This window comes from Amyelois transitella, chromosome 19 (genome assembly GCF_032362555.1).
Source record: "Amyelois transitella isolate CPQ chromosome 19, ilAmyTran1.1, whole genome shotgun sequence".
NCBI lineage: Eukaryota > Metazoa > Arthropoda > Insecta > Lepidoptera > Pyralidae > Amyelois > Amyelois transitella.
This window is the reverse complement of record NC_083522.1, coordinates 7,322,449-7,339,294: the sequence shown is the minus strand read 5'-3', so window position 1 is coordinate 7,339,294 and position 16,846 is coordinate 7,322,449. Positions and strand designations below refer to the sequence as shown.

At 35.7% G+C, this 16,846-nt stretch overlaps 1 protein-coding gene across 1 annotated transcript in view; it reads right to left on the bottom strand.

Annotated features, from left to right (window-relative positions):
- The window catches only part of LOC106132717 (guanine nucleotide exchange factor subunit Rich), a 36,274-nt gene extending 21,261 nt beyond the window's left edge, over positions 1-15,013 (bottom strand). The window contains exons 1-13 of the mRNA XM_060949467.1: positions 14,675-15,013; positions 12,613-12,720; positions 11,812-11,961; positions 11,133-11,316; positions 10,661-10,794; positions 6,256-6,347; positions 5,638-5,754; positions 4,350-4,506; positions 3,437-3,550; positions 2,650-2,913; positions 1,845-2,013; positions 906-1,094; positions 425-582 (exon numbers count right to left, since the gene is read on the bottom strand). Coding sequence (XP_060805450.1) covers positions 425-582; positions 906-1,094; positions 1,845-2,013; positions 2,650-2,913; positions 3,437-3,550; positions 4,350-4,506; positions 5,638-5,754; positions 6,256-6,347; positions 10,661-10,794; positions 11,133-11,316; positions 11,812-11,961; positions 12,613-12,720; positions 14,675-14,815 — 1,977 coding nt within the window. The 5' untranslated portion in view covers positions 14,816-15,013. The remainder of the gene's footprint in view (positions 1-424; positions 583-905; positions 1,095-1,844; positions 2,014-2,649; positions 2,914-3,436; positions 3,551-4,349; positions 4,507-5,637; positions 5,755-6,255; positions 6,348-10,660; positions 10,795-11,132; positions 11,317-11,811; positions 11,962-12,612; positions 12,721-14,674) is intronic.
- Between the last annotated feature and the right edge of the window lie 1,833 nt (positions 15,014-16,846).

The window sequence follows — 16,846 nt, the reverse complement described above, 5'->3', positions numbered from 1 at the left end:
ATTTTTGGGGAAGACAGTTCACCATACACTACTCTCACTGTGGTGGCCTACCAAACCCACATCATAGTTAATGATCCTAGCCGTAACTGTCAATAATTCATCTTTCCTATAGGGACAATATAAATCAAATTGTTTGCTTTTTTTATATACAATGAGAGTTTACAAACAAACAAACATAAAAATTCAAAGATTTCGGATGCGTAACACCGCCGACGCCGGAGCAGAATACTTAAAGTCACCCAGTCGATATAGACGACACCGCACACGAGGCGGGACATAGCACCGAAGATTCTAAACTCTCTGATCATGGTCCGATCTTAAGAATTTTTCTTAAAGAAAGATCTTTAATAGTCTACTAGCGATAGTTACAAAATTGTACCTATATCTTATTTAACAGAGAATTGTCAAAATTTGAATTATTTACCAAAGAGTCCGGTTGTCGCAACACCGCCGAAACCGGGGCAGTATTCTTATTAATGTGTACGTCACCCAGCCGACATAGCGCGGCCGACACCACGCACGCGGGGTGTGACAACGCTGAGATATCCACCGCTTGTACGCAACGCATGTCGATGTTGCCATCTGCAAAAAAATATATTAAGATCATCCTCCAGGTAGTGTCATCCCTGAGGCCTCTCCACTGAGAGGACGTAAAGACGGTAGGGTGATAGTCAATTGTTTATCTTACTAGTTCTTAACCAGGAAATTAGACCTTACGAACACTTTAATTTTTTACAAAATTGTATATATCCCAAAGTACGACTAAACCAATTTCGTTGCCCAACAAATATAAAAATTCTATTGACATATCTTTTAAATTTCATCTCTGTGGTTTATTTTTGTCAGTTTGTTTATTAAAAAGATATTTTAAAACAACTTCTGCCAAATATGATGGTAATACGAACCATTGTCCAATCCCAGCTCGTATATAGTAACCAGTGCGTCTGCGCCGAACACCACGAGCTGATCGTCCAGTATGTCTAGAACGAACACTTGCGATTGCACGCGAACTATTTTAGCGAATTTGTTGTCTAATTTCGAGTCGCGCGGGTAGAAGCGGATCTCGTCGTGCTGGTCTATGATGCTGTAGCAACCTGAGGAAAATATATATATCAATGAGTTTTGACGGTAGAAAAATGGAACTGTGAACGGTGATGTAATATTAAAAAAAGTGTTCAGGTGAAAAAACAAAGGGCCACTGTTTCAAACCTCAGTGATCAAAACAATTTACCAATGACTTGTTATAAGTAAATTAAGTCGTACGAACTAATGCTACTAGAAAATCAACACATTCAAATTAACGGCAATTATCCAAGCAAGTTCTGATCTACCCATTCCACTTGTGGCGACATCTCTACGTCACAAATCACAACTGATAATCACACGACGCGCTCAACCAATAGCAGCGAAGGGTCTGTGGCGATACCTCAAATGTCACACTCCACTTGGCCTATCGCAGCGCGTATATTAAATCGCGCAAGCAAAGATTACACGGATTGCTCCGACACAACCTCGTCGGAGCCGTGGTTCGGCGGAAGATCTTCCCTTTGTATTGTCCCTTTCACTCATGCTCAAGTATCGTGAAAAAGGATAAAATTCAGCAGAGTGTCATTACATTTTTTTATATTAAACTAGCGGCCCGCCCCGGCTTCGCACGGGTGCAAAATTATAAATGTTATTATACATAAAAACCTTCCTCTTGAATCACTCTAGTACCTGTTACAAAAAACCGCATCAAAATCCGTTGCGTAATTTTAAAGATTTAAGCAAAAATTACAGACAAACAGACTAAAATAGCGACTTTGTTTTATACTGTGTAGTGATTCTTAGTTTTATATACTCGCCTAGCACAATGTAGTCACGCCACCACAGAATGCCGCCGGTGACCACGAAGTCTTTCTCCTGCGCTTCGTTCCCGAACAATTTCCATCTCTTCGCGGTACAGTTGTAATGCGCCAGACCAGCGCGCCCCGCCACGCAAATGTTCAGGCCCTCCTCGTCTATTGCACTGTACTGTTGGTGAGAATATCAATATAAATATTTTTTAATTTGTAGAAACAGGTTACAATGGTGTTACATTTTGTTCTACTCAGTGTTCAGCATCCTGCCTACAAATGTCACTAATATTAAATATAAAATTGATCATTTGATGAAGTCAACCAGTTTGTAACAACATAATTGTGCAAGAAGATTAAGGAGGCTCTTTTTGATTATCACATTCGTTATTTAGTGCATAGATATAGGAAATTCATTGTAGACATTGGGCGACCAAATAAGCTTTTTTGTAATAATGCTGTATTAAACTTTGTATGGCTAACAGGCAAAAAGGTTCAAAGTAGAAGCTTCATATTTTACAACGGTTGAGATTCTTCATTCATTAAATAGGACGTGGTACTATCAATATTGATTATTACATCCCACCTGGTACAATAGATCAACACATACACGTCTTTCTCCCTTGCGAAGAAGACACAATCAGTTTAAAAATAAACGTAAAAGCCCTCGTTCAGTTTAAAAGTTCTGTTTCGCATACTTAGCTAACGCAATTGTGCATACACCCTTATAATTTGTACGTTAGGTTACCATTTATTAATTATAAAATCATGTAATATTATTACATAGAGCCTACTACTTCTACTAACTACTTACCCTTAAAGGCCAGTTTGTCGCTATGTACGTAGCCGGCAGCGGCAACACTATCCATTGCTTCCTACACTCGTTATCATCAATAAACTCTCTGTACTTCGCGCCGCTGTCGAACTCTAAATTATTATTTTCAATCGCGCCGTTTTCTATTTGGTAGGAATCCGCCGTGGCGTCGATTATGGAGATTTTTGTCCGTTTCGTGAGATTATCTTCCAAGTTCACGTATAATTTGTCGTCTGCTTGTAGATAGAGGTGCCTTTGGTTGCTCTAGAAAGAAGTATTAAATCACAATTATTATTTTACCGGTTTAAGAGCGAGCGACGATCGAGCGAGCGAGCGAGACGCGACTCAATCTAATATTATATGTATAGCGTGGTATGTTTTCTTTTATTTATTTTACATAACAGATAGGTATTGGTTTTGAATCTTAGGGCATTTATTAAACTCTTTTCTGAGTTACTTCAGCTCAATAATACAGTAATTGCCAACGCTTTTACGGTACGGAAGCGTTTCGTAAGCAATATCACAATTTGTTCTAGTCCTATTGATTATGAGTAATCAAGTAGATCAAATAGAAGAATATGTTCTCCTGGATCGTTAGTCAAAGACTCAACTAGTAAAAAAAAGGTCACAAACCCTATAAGGTAGAAAAATTATACTGCAATACATGTCCCTGAATATCAATAAACAACAGAGGCACGCGTAAAACACACATAAAAATGACGGTCAAATTGAGAACCTCATCCTTTTTTGAAGTCTGTAAAAAAAACAAACTTATCGTGTGACTTACCATACAAGGATTAACACTAAGCGGACTCTTGACAAAGTCCAGTTGGATCAGCTGTGACGATGTCTCCCCGTCCGCCCTCACCATCCACAGTTGGTAGCCTTCTGTCGCCCACTCCTGTTGAAGAAAAGTTATTGGTTATTATTACATAGGTGTGGAGGGAAAGGTCGGAGTGGGAAGACCTAGACGAACGTATCTTGATCAAATTAAGGACGTCCTGGTAAAGGGTCAGGTCAAAAGTACCCGCCGAGCTTGCATGAAAAGAGTTATGAACGTGGATGAAGCGAAGGAAGTATGCAGAGATCGTGGCAAGTGGAAAGAGGTAGTCTCTGCTTACCCCTCCGGGAAAGAGGCGTGATTTTATGTATGTATGTACGTACATAGGTCGTGTGGTTCCCGGCACCAATATAAAAAAGAATAGGGCCACTCCATCTCATTTCCCATGGATGTCGTATTTAAAAGGCCATTAAGGGATAGGCTTATAAGCTTGGGATTCTTATTTCAACGACTCCTGATCTGAGATTTTTAAGGTTGGAGACTGGACAAAAGCAGTGCTCTCACACTCATCAATTGATTTTGTTCGATATGTATCATCGTTCATCAAGTACGTTTTGCAATAGTTGGCGTTAGAAGCGAGGCGATGGAATAATCGGCTAGTTCTTTCGCTCGCTCACTCAAAGGTAATAAACGAGCGAGTGAAATTTTGTGAACTATAGTGTGAGTATGTGTATTAAATTGATACTGAATTTTTAAAGTAATTTTTGATATTTAATTTAAATACATAAAATCACGCCTCTTTCCCGGAGGGGTATATATATATATATATATATATATATATTCTGTATAATGTACTGTATTTAGGCAAAACAATGATTAGTAATGATAAATGTGACATCAAATTTGGAGCAGCACCGACCAGGCTGGGCACGCGCAGCGGGGTGCGCGCGCGCAGCTCGCGGCCGAGCCCGTGGTCCCAGGCCAGCGAGCACGCCAGCAGCGCGCCGAACGAGCTCCACACCGCCACGCCGCCGCGCGCCCAGCTCGCCGCCAGCGCGCGCCCGTCCGCCGACCACCTGACCCCCCACACACACACATAGGTACATTTATTACGACGCGATGCGCACCGGATTTGCACGGGTACAATTTATACGTCCCTTATAAAATATAAAAAAAGAATAGGACCGCTCCATCTCTTTCCCATGGATGTCGTAAAAGGCGACTAAGGGACAGGCTTACAAACTTGGGATTCTTTTTTAGGCGATGGGCTAGCAACCTGTCACTATTTGAATCTCAATTCTATCATTAAGCCAAATAGCTGAACGTGGCCATTCAAGTGGTCTTTTCAAGACTGTTGGCTCTGTCTACCCCGCAAGGGATATAGACGTGACCATATGTATGTATGTATGTATTAAAAAAAAACCGCATCAAAAATACGTTGTGTAGTTTTGAAGATATTAAGCATACATACAGAGTAGAGAAGTGGGAAGCGACTTTCCTTTATACTATGTAGTGATACAACGGTCTTAAAGCCGTTTGGCATTCTCTACCACTCTATCGGCTGACCAAAGGGAAACAACTTTAAGTTGTTGGTGCGGTAAAGTGCACATGTATACTGCAAAATACAATTGAAAGGTCATGTTAAGCAGTACAGCTGGAATTGAGATTCAAATACAGCAGAGAGAACAGAGCAAAATAACTTTAACGTAAAAACATACATATAATCACGTCTATATCCTTTGCGGGGTAGACACAGCCAAAAGTCTTGAAAAGACTGAACAGTCACGTTCAGCTGCTTGGCTCAATGATAGAATTGAGATTTAAATAGTAGCAGGTTGCTAGTTGCCCATCGCCTAAAAAAAGAATCTCAAGTTTTTCAGTCTATCCCTTAGTCGCCTTTTAAGACATCCAAGGGAACGAGATGGAGTGGTAGTATTCTTTTATTTTATTGGTGTCACATGGCACTAATGTAAAAAGCCTGAGTTTAATAATGATTATGATAAAATAATGTCACATAATTTTAAAAACCCTTAACTACTCGTATTTATATTACAGTACATACTCGTAAACAACATTCTGTCGTAAATTGCAATATATATTAAATATTAACAATCAAAAAGAAATATTTTCCTTAGAAATACGACAGGTAAACATTAACAATTTGTTGCATGAATAAGCTATCTTTACCGTCATCACTACATACTTACCTCATACATTTTACAGGGCCTGGATCCCCCGGGAAATCCTTGGAGCTCAGCACCATTGTGTGGGAGAGCTCTAACCCCCCCGTCGCTTCGTCTATCGTGAACACGTCAATTTGAGAACTGCGAACAAAAATGAACACATTAACATGGCGAAACTATACCTCTTATAAATTAAGCTGTACATTTGAGAACTCCGTACAATGATTCAAGTCATTTACATAGCATAAATTTAAATTCAACTGTAAAAGATCAAATAGCAATCTCGCAAATAATATTTCAAATGTGTAAAGAGTGTGTGTTATTTTCTTGAATTTCGCATAAAAGAAAAACGGTTAATTATAATTTATTCAGATTTGGAAAAATCACTTTAGGTTTTGCAAAGCCGCGAGTTGCCTACTTTTTCAATAAATTTAATTTAAAACCAATTTCCAATAAATTTTAGTATATTATAATAGCTGTAAACATTTCTGAGGATATTATCAAAACATCATTGATATCAAACTAGTTAAATGAAATACGTAAAAGTAATGTAAATAATATTTTTAATGTCTTTTTATATATGTACTACTAAAAATTTGTTATGTACAATAAAGTATTTACAAACAAACAATATTGACTCACTTCTTTCTGCCAATGGCAATAAGTCTAAACTTATGATTGACTCTCGTACAAGTGGCGTCGTCGATGCCTTGTGCCCAGATACCTTGAACGGCCTGAAAATAAGGAAAATATTAAAATAAGCAACACTTTACTATTCTTGTACTAGTTTCTCAATAATAATTCATGTTGTCCAATCCAAGACTGTTGGCTCTGTCTACCCTGCAACGGATATAGACGTGATGTAGGTACATATCCAGTCCGCTTGGACTTTCCGTTTACTTCCTAATTTATTATTGTGTTTGTAGCAACAAACAAAAGCGCTCTATAAAGGCCCGAGCAAAATAAAAATAACTTAGAAACAATGCAGTTTGACAGCGAGCCCGCGCTGCAGTGTGACGGCTTTGAAAAGTTTCTTGCGATATAAGTTAGTGCGGGCCCGCTTTTAAACGGGAACTATATTTTCTATCACCAAAATTTATATTTGTCATCAAGTTGTATCACCTAATAAATAAATCTATCGCCACGAAATATTTTCGTTCTCAGATAAACAAAAATTGTTCCCAGGTATGAATTATCAAATTAATGTTAATATATGTGTAAAATAAGAGATCGATAACCAATAAAATTATATTGAATTACATGAATATAAACTTCGTTCTTATAATAATAGTTTTGTTACTTAAATAATAGCTCTGTGCTCAGAATGGTAGATCTGTCACCAAATAAATCGATTATCGATCCCTGACTGCGACTCCTTTTTATTTGATATTTTGTCACCAATACAGTAGTAACATTTTATTTCGTTCAGATATTAAATTAATAGTATTCGTTACCAATTTAATACATCTATATATATAAAACTCTTCCGTTACTGAGTGACTGACTGACAGACAACGCACAGTCGAAACTACTGGTCGTAGACAGCTGAAATTTGGAATGTAGGTTCCTTGGGATATGTAGGGGAGCACTAAGAAAGGATTTTTGGAAATTCAACCCCCAAGGGGGGGAAAAGGGGTAAAAACGTTTCTATGAAAAATCTTATTCCTTGGGTTTATAAACTTGAAACTTGGCATGAACACGTACATAGGCAAGTAAATATGTTTGACATTATAAGTTTTTTCAAACTACCCTCCAATCGTGATTTAGGGGGTGCGATTGGGTGACTGATTTATTAACGCACAGCCGAAACCGCTCGGTATAGGAGTCTGAGATTTTGAACAGAGGTTCCTTTAGTAACATAAGTGAGCACTAAGAAGGGATTTTTGAAATGTCAACCCCCAAGGGGGGGAAACGGGATAAACTGAGCCGGGGCTGCGGGAAAGTTCTAACGAGATACCGTGGCCCCGGAACGCAAAGGGCAACTGAAGGAACGAGGTGGGTTTTAGTCAGTAAAAGTCTGACACTCCGTCCCGTCTCCGAGCGGGAGAGGTCATTTGATGATTTCCCATCCTTAAAAAAAAAGACTTTGTATGACAACTTTAAAACAGTAAAAATATTTTGTCTGTACATTTAGTATTTTTGACTGAAATGGATAGAGGGACACTTAAAATGAATAATAGAAAGCAAAAAATTTTTTTTTGAATTTCTTGTCTGTCAGTCTGTCTGTATGTATGATAACGATTATCTCCGAAAGTACTAAACCGATTTACTTGAAACTTTCACCAATTGCTTTGTTTTAATTCAGAAGAACATTTAAAGTTTGTTTCATCAAAATCGGTTTGCTAAAAAAAAAGATATCGACATTTGAATGAACTTAAGGCATGAGTTTGCCTGCAAATAAGTTACGAAATTTAAAATTTTATGTCATTTATCATTGTAAGACAGCATAATACCTATAACATATAAATATAAGTGAAAATCATTTTTCAAATCAAATTTGGTTTGTTAGACTACTTTAGTACCAGTGGCGTAGCGTAGTGGGGGCGGCAGGGGCGGCCCGCCCCGGGCGGCACTTTTAGGGGGCGGCAAAATTTTACAACAAATAATAAAGTTTGCTCTTAAAAAAAGTAGACATATATTTTTTTTATTGAAGACGGAAGTTTTGTTTTTAATTCTAACAAAAACTCGTTAATATAAAATTATAGTATCGTTCTAGTTTTAATTAAAAATTGATTTTATTTAATCTTGTCTATCGTCGTACACCTCACATCGTATATCGTAGGTACACCTGGACGATAGACAAGATTAAATAAAATAAGCTTAAGTGATAGGTAACTAAGTTATATCCATGTATCAAATTGGTTAAAGTAAAAGAATTTTTGTATTAATAAATGTGATGTGATTGTAAAACTTAGACAAGCTTATTTATTTAAAATCTAACCTGTATAATGCAAAATTATGATGACTGTTATCGTCGAAAAGTTCTCTATAATGAATGTATGTAATGTATACTGTACATCAAATTAAAATACCTAAATAAGAGGGCGGCAAAATTGTCTTCCGCCCCGGGCAGCCGACACTCACGCTACGCCACTGTTTAGTACCGTTTGCTTCCCGGCACCAATACAAAAAAGAAAAGGACCACTCCATCTCTTTCCCATGGATGACGTAAAAGGCGACTAAGGGATAGGCTTACAAACTTGGAATTCTTTTTTAGGCGATGGGCGAACAACCTATCACTATTTGAATCTCAATTCTATCATTAAGTCAAATAACTGAACGTAGCCATTCAGTCTTTTCAAGCCTGTTGGCTCTGTCTACCCCGCAAGGGATACAGACGTGACCATATGTAGTCTACTTTAATTTCGACACCACCGCAACGGCCTCAATGGTCCAGTAGTTGGTCCGTGAGACTGTGAAGTTGGCGGTCTAAGTTCGAGCCCCAACAAAACAAGATATTTTTTTAATCAAAATCTTTTTTTTTTTTGTGTTGTTTGAGTATTTTATTTTAAAAAAACTAAAATTCAAAATACTACATGTAATAAAATGGTTAAAATATTTTGTCTGTACGTTTAATAAATAAAATAAAAATAAATAAAAATCATTTATTTCAGACAATTGAGTCCATACAAAAACAAATTATGTCGAAAATATATCAAAATCAATAATAAATAAATTGAAAAAAAAAATTGAAAAATATTTTGACTGAAACGGAAAGAAATTTTTTTTTACATTTTTTGTCTGTCTGTCTGTATCTGACTGTATGATCAAGATTCAACTCAAAATTTACGCGGACGAAGTCGCGGGCAACAGCTAGTCAATTTATAATTTTAATGGAAAAATGATCAAAGGGGCGGAGACAAATTGGCGCGCTTTAAAAATTGACCAATCCGGCCTCAACGATGGGTAGTAGTTAACTATTGATTATTTTAACTTTAATTACGTGTTTTATCTACTATTCTGCTAGCCATAAGCCAGCTATTTAAACCAGCGCTGATTGTTCAGTGGTAATTATTTTCAACAATAAATATTGATTATTTTAACTTTAATTGTTTTATTTACTACTCTGCAAAAAATTTTATTTAAATATAATTTATACTACCAGTGGAAATTTAGAACCTTGGGAGTCTAGTTAAGTAGCAGAATCTTTTGGTTGAAACGATGATGACAACCCTAATTTTTTATTTGAACTTAATGCAATTTTCTAGTAACATAATATGATTTATTGGTGATCTCCTTAAATTAGTTTGCTTAAATACTTATTAGGACACACCTATTATAATACATACAAAAACATTTATTTGGTACTAGACCTTATATCTCAGGATTTTAGGTGATTTATTGTGGAACTGATTTTGCATTGTTTGGTGACTACATTTTGGTGACAGATCTACTATGTTGAGGACAAACCCTATTATTTAAGAAACACAAAACTAATTAAATTGGTGATAGCTTAAATGATACCCCTTTTAAACTGCGCTGCTTTTAACCAACTTTAGATGTGCTCGGGCCTTAAATATATATGTTACTATGAAAGAGCAAAATTTACAACTAGCTTTAAATAAATATAACTGATAACAAATTGACACACAATGAGGGTGCTTTCTCATCAACTTCTGGCTTTGCCACGGCACTGTGCGAGGTCAAACTAACACATCTTACCCGCAAATCTGTGTCCAGTAATATCTGGTACAATATAGTAAGGAAATATCAATTACTAACGTTGAAAAAAAAACCACTAACTCAATCAGTTTTTATATTTGTAATTGTATTGCAGAAATATTTTTCACATAAATTATTTAAAAACAAACCATAAAATGATTTTAGGCGCGAAATACATAGGCAAATTTTTTTTATTACAAAATAAATGTTGTTTTTCGTTTGCTTACGCCAATGCTGGTATAAACTTTTTTTTTAAATGCTTCATATTCTTAATATTTTCAATATATACCAACCTATAATTGTATTGTTTGACAGTTTTGGACCACATCTTAAACTGCAATTACTTTTGTGCAATAAAGTCTTGAAGAAATAAAAGTATTCTTACATTGGGGTCAAACTTGAGATTGGGCGCGGTGAGGTAGGCGGCGCGGCCGTCGTTGAGCGTGATTCCGAACCCACACACTAAAGGGGAGTACTCAATGTCGTTCACGTGAGTGTTGTCTTCTAGAATTGGCTCGGCTGAAAGTAAAAATGCAAATATTAAATATAATACCAGGGTGTCTTAAACATGAATCAAAATTGTTTTAAATATGAATCAAAATTGTTTTAAATATTAATGAAAATTACAAAATCGCCTTTTTTGGCAGTGGACACATCAATCATTAGTCAGATTTCGTAAAATTTTTTGCTATAATTTTATTAATTTATCATAATTATTCTTATTACATTCTTCTTATATTAGAAGAGGAAAAGTTAATTTACTTCATATCTAGTATACCTAATTCAAAAAGTATAACTATAAACCAAGTTTCCAGAAAAAACAATAACTTCTCTATATAAAGAACTCAAAAACCAACCTTTGGAGACCTGCTGGTTTATAGAGAAGGGTATCCTGCCGAGGTCCAGACAGTAGTCCCTGTTCTGCGAGCCGTCCCAGCGGTACCTCAGCAGGTGGGCTCGGGTGGTGCACACCAGGATCTCTGATCCTGAGATACAGCACATGCGAGTGATCTGTCCGTCCCATACTAACACTTCTTTGAACTGGTGACAAGTAAAAATATCATATTGAAAAAAAAGAGACTTTATCATAATTAAAAAAAAATAGTACGATATAAATAAAAGCGTGTAACAAAACTTTTTTGTGAGATAAGTTTCAGAGATGATGCTCCTTCTGGCTCAAATTTTGACACCAAAAAGGTTATGGTACTTTTAAAATAGGATACAAGGTATGACGTCAAGGATGTGAAGATATGTGTATGTAGGTTTGTTACTCTCACGTTAGATCTACTGGACGGCCATCAATGAAAATTCGTACTTGGGTGGAATTTAACCTGGAATAACATAATAAGTACTTTTTGTCCCATAATTACAGGGGAAAGAAACAACGGGGCTGTAGCTGAGCTTCAGCTGTTTGACTTAATGATATAATTGAGATTCAAATAGTGACAGGTTGCTAGCCCATCGCCTATAAGACGAACATTTTAAGCCTATCCCATATATTATATGTATAATAGGAGAAGAAAATAATAAACTTACCAAAGTAATTTTTAACGACGGTATGACCTCTTTGACGAACAACTCGGCCGAGTCCCGTCGCAGGCTGGCGTTGGGCGGGTCGTACTGCTGATAAGCAGCCTGTTCGCTGAGGCACTCCACATTGTATAGGATTAGATGACCTTCCGAAGTCTGAAAGTTTTGATAAGGACATTCTGGTCACTCATTGTGCAGTCAACTGAAGGTAAACCTGGCCCTCCTAATGATTTTGGTTTCAATAAACAGGGGGTAATTTTACTTGGCCGTTCTACCTTATATTTTTATATAATTTTTTAATTGCTTTAATCATTGTGATTATGTTAACCTCATATAGTCTAAGATCCCAGAGCCCCCAGACCTACGTCATTTTAGCAAAGCTGAAATTTTGAGGATTTTTAGTATAATGTGTTATTAAGAGGTACGCGTACCCACAACCTTGAAAGCGGGGCCGTTTCTCAGGTAGCACGAAGTACAGGTACATAAAAAATTCACTTTCACATTCACAAATACCGCTTTCAAGGTAGTGGGTACGCGTACCTCTTAATAACACATTATACTAAAAATCCTCAAAATTTCAGCTTTGCTAAAATGGCGTAGGTCTGGGGGCTCTGGGATCTTATTCTAATAGGAAAATCTAATAAATAAGGCACAACCCAGATCTCTGTCTCGGCGGAAATCAAGACTATACAATGCATGAGTATTGGCTGATGAATGAATGATGTACATGTTTATTCCACAAGCTGGCTAAATAAAATACTAGACATAAACTTTTTTGGGCATTTATAGCAAGCCCGTCATACTTACAGAGATGCATATCATGGAAGAATCTGGCTTCCATTCCACCCCAACATTTACACCCAATCTTTGAAGAGAGTCCGCATTTCTTTTGTGGAATACAATTGGCACAGTTGGCTGTAACAATAATATAGAAATAAGATTACTTCAGCCAAAATATGTATAATATGTTTAGAATAAGATATGGCATAATAATAGACTAAGCTATAAGCAATATAGTTTAAGATATGGCAGCTATAACTGTTATTCAGCTTCAGCACCATACTGTTTCTATTTGTTGCTTATGCTGTATTTAGTTATTTCATTTCTGCTCACATGCTCACATTCACACATTCTTTCTTCTCATCATACATATATGTATAACACATTTTTAATTGCATTATTTGTGTAGGTCTTAAAATTCCAACCAAAATTGACTATAAATTTTAAAACAAGGATCAATATATCACTGCTAATAATAAATGACAAATTGGAAAAACACCAACATACTGTGATGTAAAGAGTGGAAATAGGTAAGGATAATAATGAAGAAGAATAATTCGATGAATAAGCATAAAAACTATATCTATACTTATAATTGACCACTGTAAATAGTTCTCATTGCAAAAAAAAAAAAATAAACACAGGAAGAGATAAGGTGGCCTATTCTACTCGCCGGAAAGCAAACTGGCCTGTTCATATTTACATAATTATGGATGTAGATTGCATATGCTTGGTAATTACCAACATTAGATATGCATCATAAAGCCAAAACTTAAGTTGGTGAATATTAAAAGAGATAATGTTGCTAGCTTTCTATTTAACTGGTACTTAGCCTCGTAATTCATAAGTAACATAACTTTTTCCATAAATATTTTTGTCATAAATTAAAAGAATAACTTTAAAAACACAAATCTAAAGACTATACATAAATTAAAGAATAAGTGTAATATTTATTTTTTGATGGCCTCTGTGGCGCAGTGGTATTGCGCTTGTCTGTGACACCGGAGGTCCCGGGTTCGAATCCCGGCCAGGGCATGATGAGAAAAGAACTTTTTCTCATTGGCCTGGGTCTTGGATGTTTATCTATATAAGTATTTATTATAAAATATAGTATGTTGAGTTAGTATCTCGTAACACAAGTTTGAACTTACTTCAAGGCTAACTCAATCTGCGTAATTTGTCCCGTATATATATTATATTTATTGAAATAATAATTATATCACATCCTCATTTCTTTTCATTTGCGCTGTCTTTTGTAATTTGAATATTCATACTTGGTTTACTTAATTTGGTTGACTGGAAGAAATCCCAATTGGAATAAATCCTCATTGTATATATTTTTTTCATTCCAGTACCTGTATAGTATCATGTTTTATTTGTGCAATAAAGAGTTAACAAACCAGCTTTGTAAGTCTTGAATTCCGTACTTTGCAAATTCCATACTATATTTCTTTCACATCACATTTAGTTAGTACAGTTTTTTATCCTGCTACTCAATTTTACAACAATTATTCTCCTAAGCGCTCTTATTTCTTTAATTCCACTTACATGATTCTTTTGCCAAACACAACTTTTATTCTCAAACATAAGTTTGTTCTACTTTCTTGCTTCTTCTGCCACTCCATATATCATACATGTTGAGAACAACACTTATACACCATCAGACAAGCTCTTTAAGATAACTTCTGACTGCTCATAAAGGCATACAGCTCTTCATTCATGTATATTATTATAATGTACATAAATTTCTTTAACACACTCTAACTCCTACTAGATTTTATGATATTAACTTAAAGAGTTGTTTGACTTAAATCTAAGGGTTGTTCTTAATATCATCCATCTGTATTTAGTTTAAATATTAAAGGCTTCTGGTCATTATCAATGGAAAGCTTATCAGATGCCTAGACACATTTTGTTTTGTCAACACCTTAGTTATTTTGTAATAAGATCATAACCAATCATTTCTTTTCCAGAGAAGGTTTAGTCCAGTCAGACAATTATTCACTACACATGAACATTAGTATTTGGCAAACAAACATAAAGTTTTGTTTAACCAGATAGTACAATTAGTATTTATTTGGCAACTTACCTTACAGTACCAAACACTTAGAGAATCGTCACTTAAAGATGCAAATAATATTTTGTCGACGTTAGAGACAATTTGCTTTATAATTTGATTATCAGAACCCAGATTCTTTAGAACTTTAGGCCAACCAATCGGAAAATACATGTTGATGTAAACTCATTTGCTGACCCTAGGATATAGTGTTCCTTAACATTGGTATCGCGCGTACAATTTATGATAATCACTTAGAAATATTATGACGAATGCGATCCCATGCCAAAACAATAATTTTACAACAAATTCTGATTCAAACTTTCAGCGATTCGTCAACATTTCGAGATTGGTTTGCGAATTTATTTGACAATTTTGACACTTGTCGACACATTGTTAACCATTGACAACTTAAATTATTATTAGGCAAAGAAGCATTATACGACCAAAGGTTATTGTTTAGTTTAAGCGACTCAAAGAAAATAGAAGGTTCTTCTCAATTCGAAAGAATTTTTTAATGTATGTTATCTCCAGGCATTAATAGTCCGATTTGAAAAATTTGTTTTGCTTTCAAAAGCATCAAGTGTGAAGGTCTAGTACTTTAAAGCTACTTAACGCCAATTAGTTAATGCTCTGCACAATGTTTTTAAAGTAAAAGATATGAAAATGTATTAAGTGATAGCGGGAAGATCTTGTGACGACATCACAAATTTTACACATAACTGTCAATCATAGCGATGAAATTAATGCGCTTAAGGGTCTAATTCGCGATAACAAAGCATATCACGGATTTAAGCATAAATACAACCTCCGACCCAATATCGTTGGAGCCGCGGTTCCCCAGGTTTGGACCTTTAGTGCCGGTCGAGCTGATTCATCACTCCAACTACAATCTTATGATTCCTACTCTCTTTATAGGCTCCTGCGCCTCCTGCTCACAGTACACACGGACGCCTAAACCATCCGTTCGGTTATCGGTTCCATTTGATGATTCAATTATTCAAACATATTACTATTGTGCTGTGTGGTTTCCGGTAACAACAGAAAAAAGAATAGGATCACTCCAACTCTCTTACACATGGATGTCGTAGAGACGAATATGGGATAGGCTTATGAACTAGGGATTTACTTGGCTTATAAACAACTTCTATGTATTTACTGTAGAATAAGTAACCATTTCTCAGTAAATAAGACTTTATTCAATAAAATTATACAGGTAGTAGATTTGCGCATATGATACAAATGAAATATTTCTTTTATGATAAAACTAGCTGTGCCCGCGACTTTGCCCGCGTGGAATAGTTATATTGAGCATCCTTAAAGCCCTCAAGGATGAATAATTTCCCCCATTTTTTCACATTTTCCATTATTTCTTCGCTCCTAATAGGTGCAGCGTGATGTTATATAGCCTAAAACCTTCCTCGATAAATAGTCTATTCAACGCAAAAAGAATTTTTCAATTCGAACCAGTCGTTCCTGAGATTAGTGCGTTAAAACAAACAAACAAACTCTTCAGCTTTATAATATTAGTTATTCAATAAAATTATGTAGGTAGTAGATTTGCGCATATGACACAAGTGAAATATTTCTTTTATGATAAAACTAGCTGCGCCCGCGACTTTGTCAGCGTGGAATAGTTGTATTGGGCATCCTTAAAGCCCTCAAGGATGAATAATTTCCCCCGTTTTTTTTTCACATTTTCCATTATTTCTTCGCTCCTAATAGGTGCAGCGTAATGTTATATAGCCTAAAACCTTCCTCGATAAATGGTCTATTCAACGCAAAAAGAATTTTTCAATTCGAACCAGTAGTTCCTGAGATTAGCGCGTTCAAACAAACATACAAACTCTTCAGTTTTGTAATATTAGCATAGATGTGTCAAAGCTATATTAGCTTTAGAGGTAAAAAAATTATAAAAAACACAAAGAGAAATATGAATGTGGATGAAGCGAAATATATATGCATGAATGCGTCACAAGTGGAAAAATGTAGTCTCTACAGACCTACCCTTCCGGTATAAAGGCATGATTTTATCTTCAATTAATATTTTTAAATTTATGAATTTTATGATTAAAGTTAAAGTTCACTACTTATTTCTAGTAAAAGTGGTACTTCTGCAAATATTGTAATGATTGAAATATGTTATAGAACACGGTTTCACTTAATATTTTCAGCAGTAGTTAGCAGAGCAGCAGGTAACTGTGA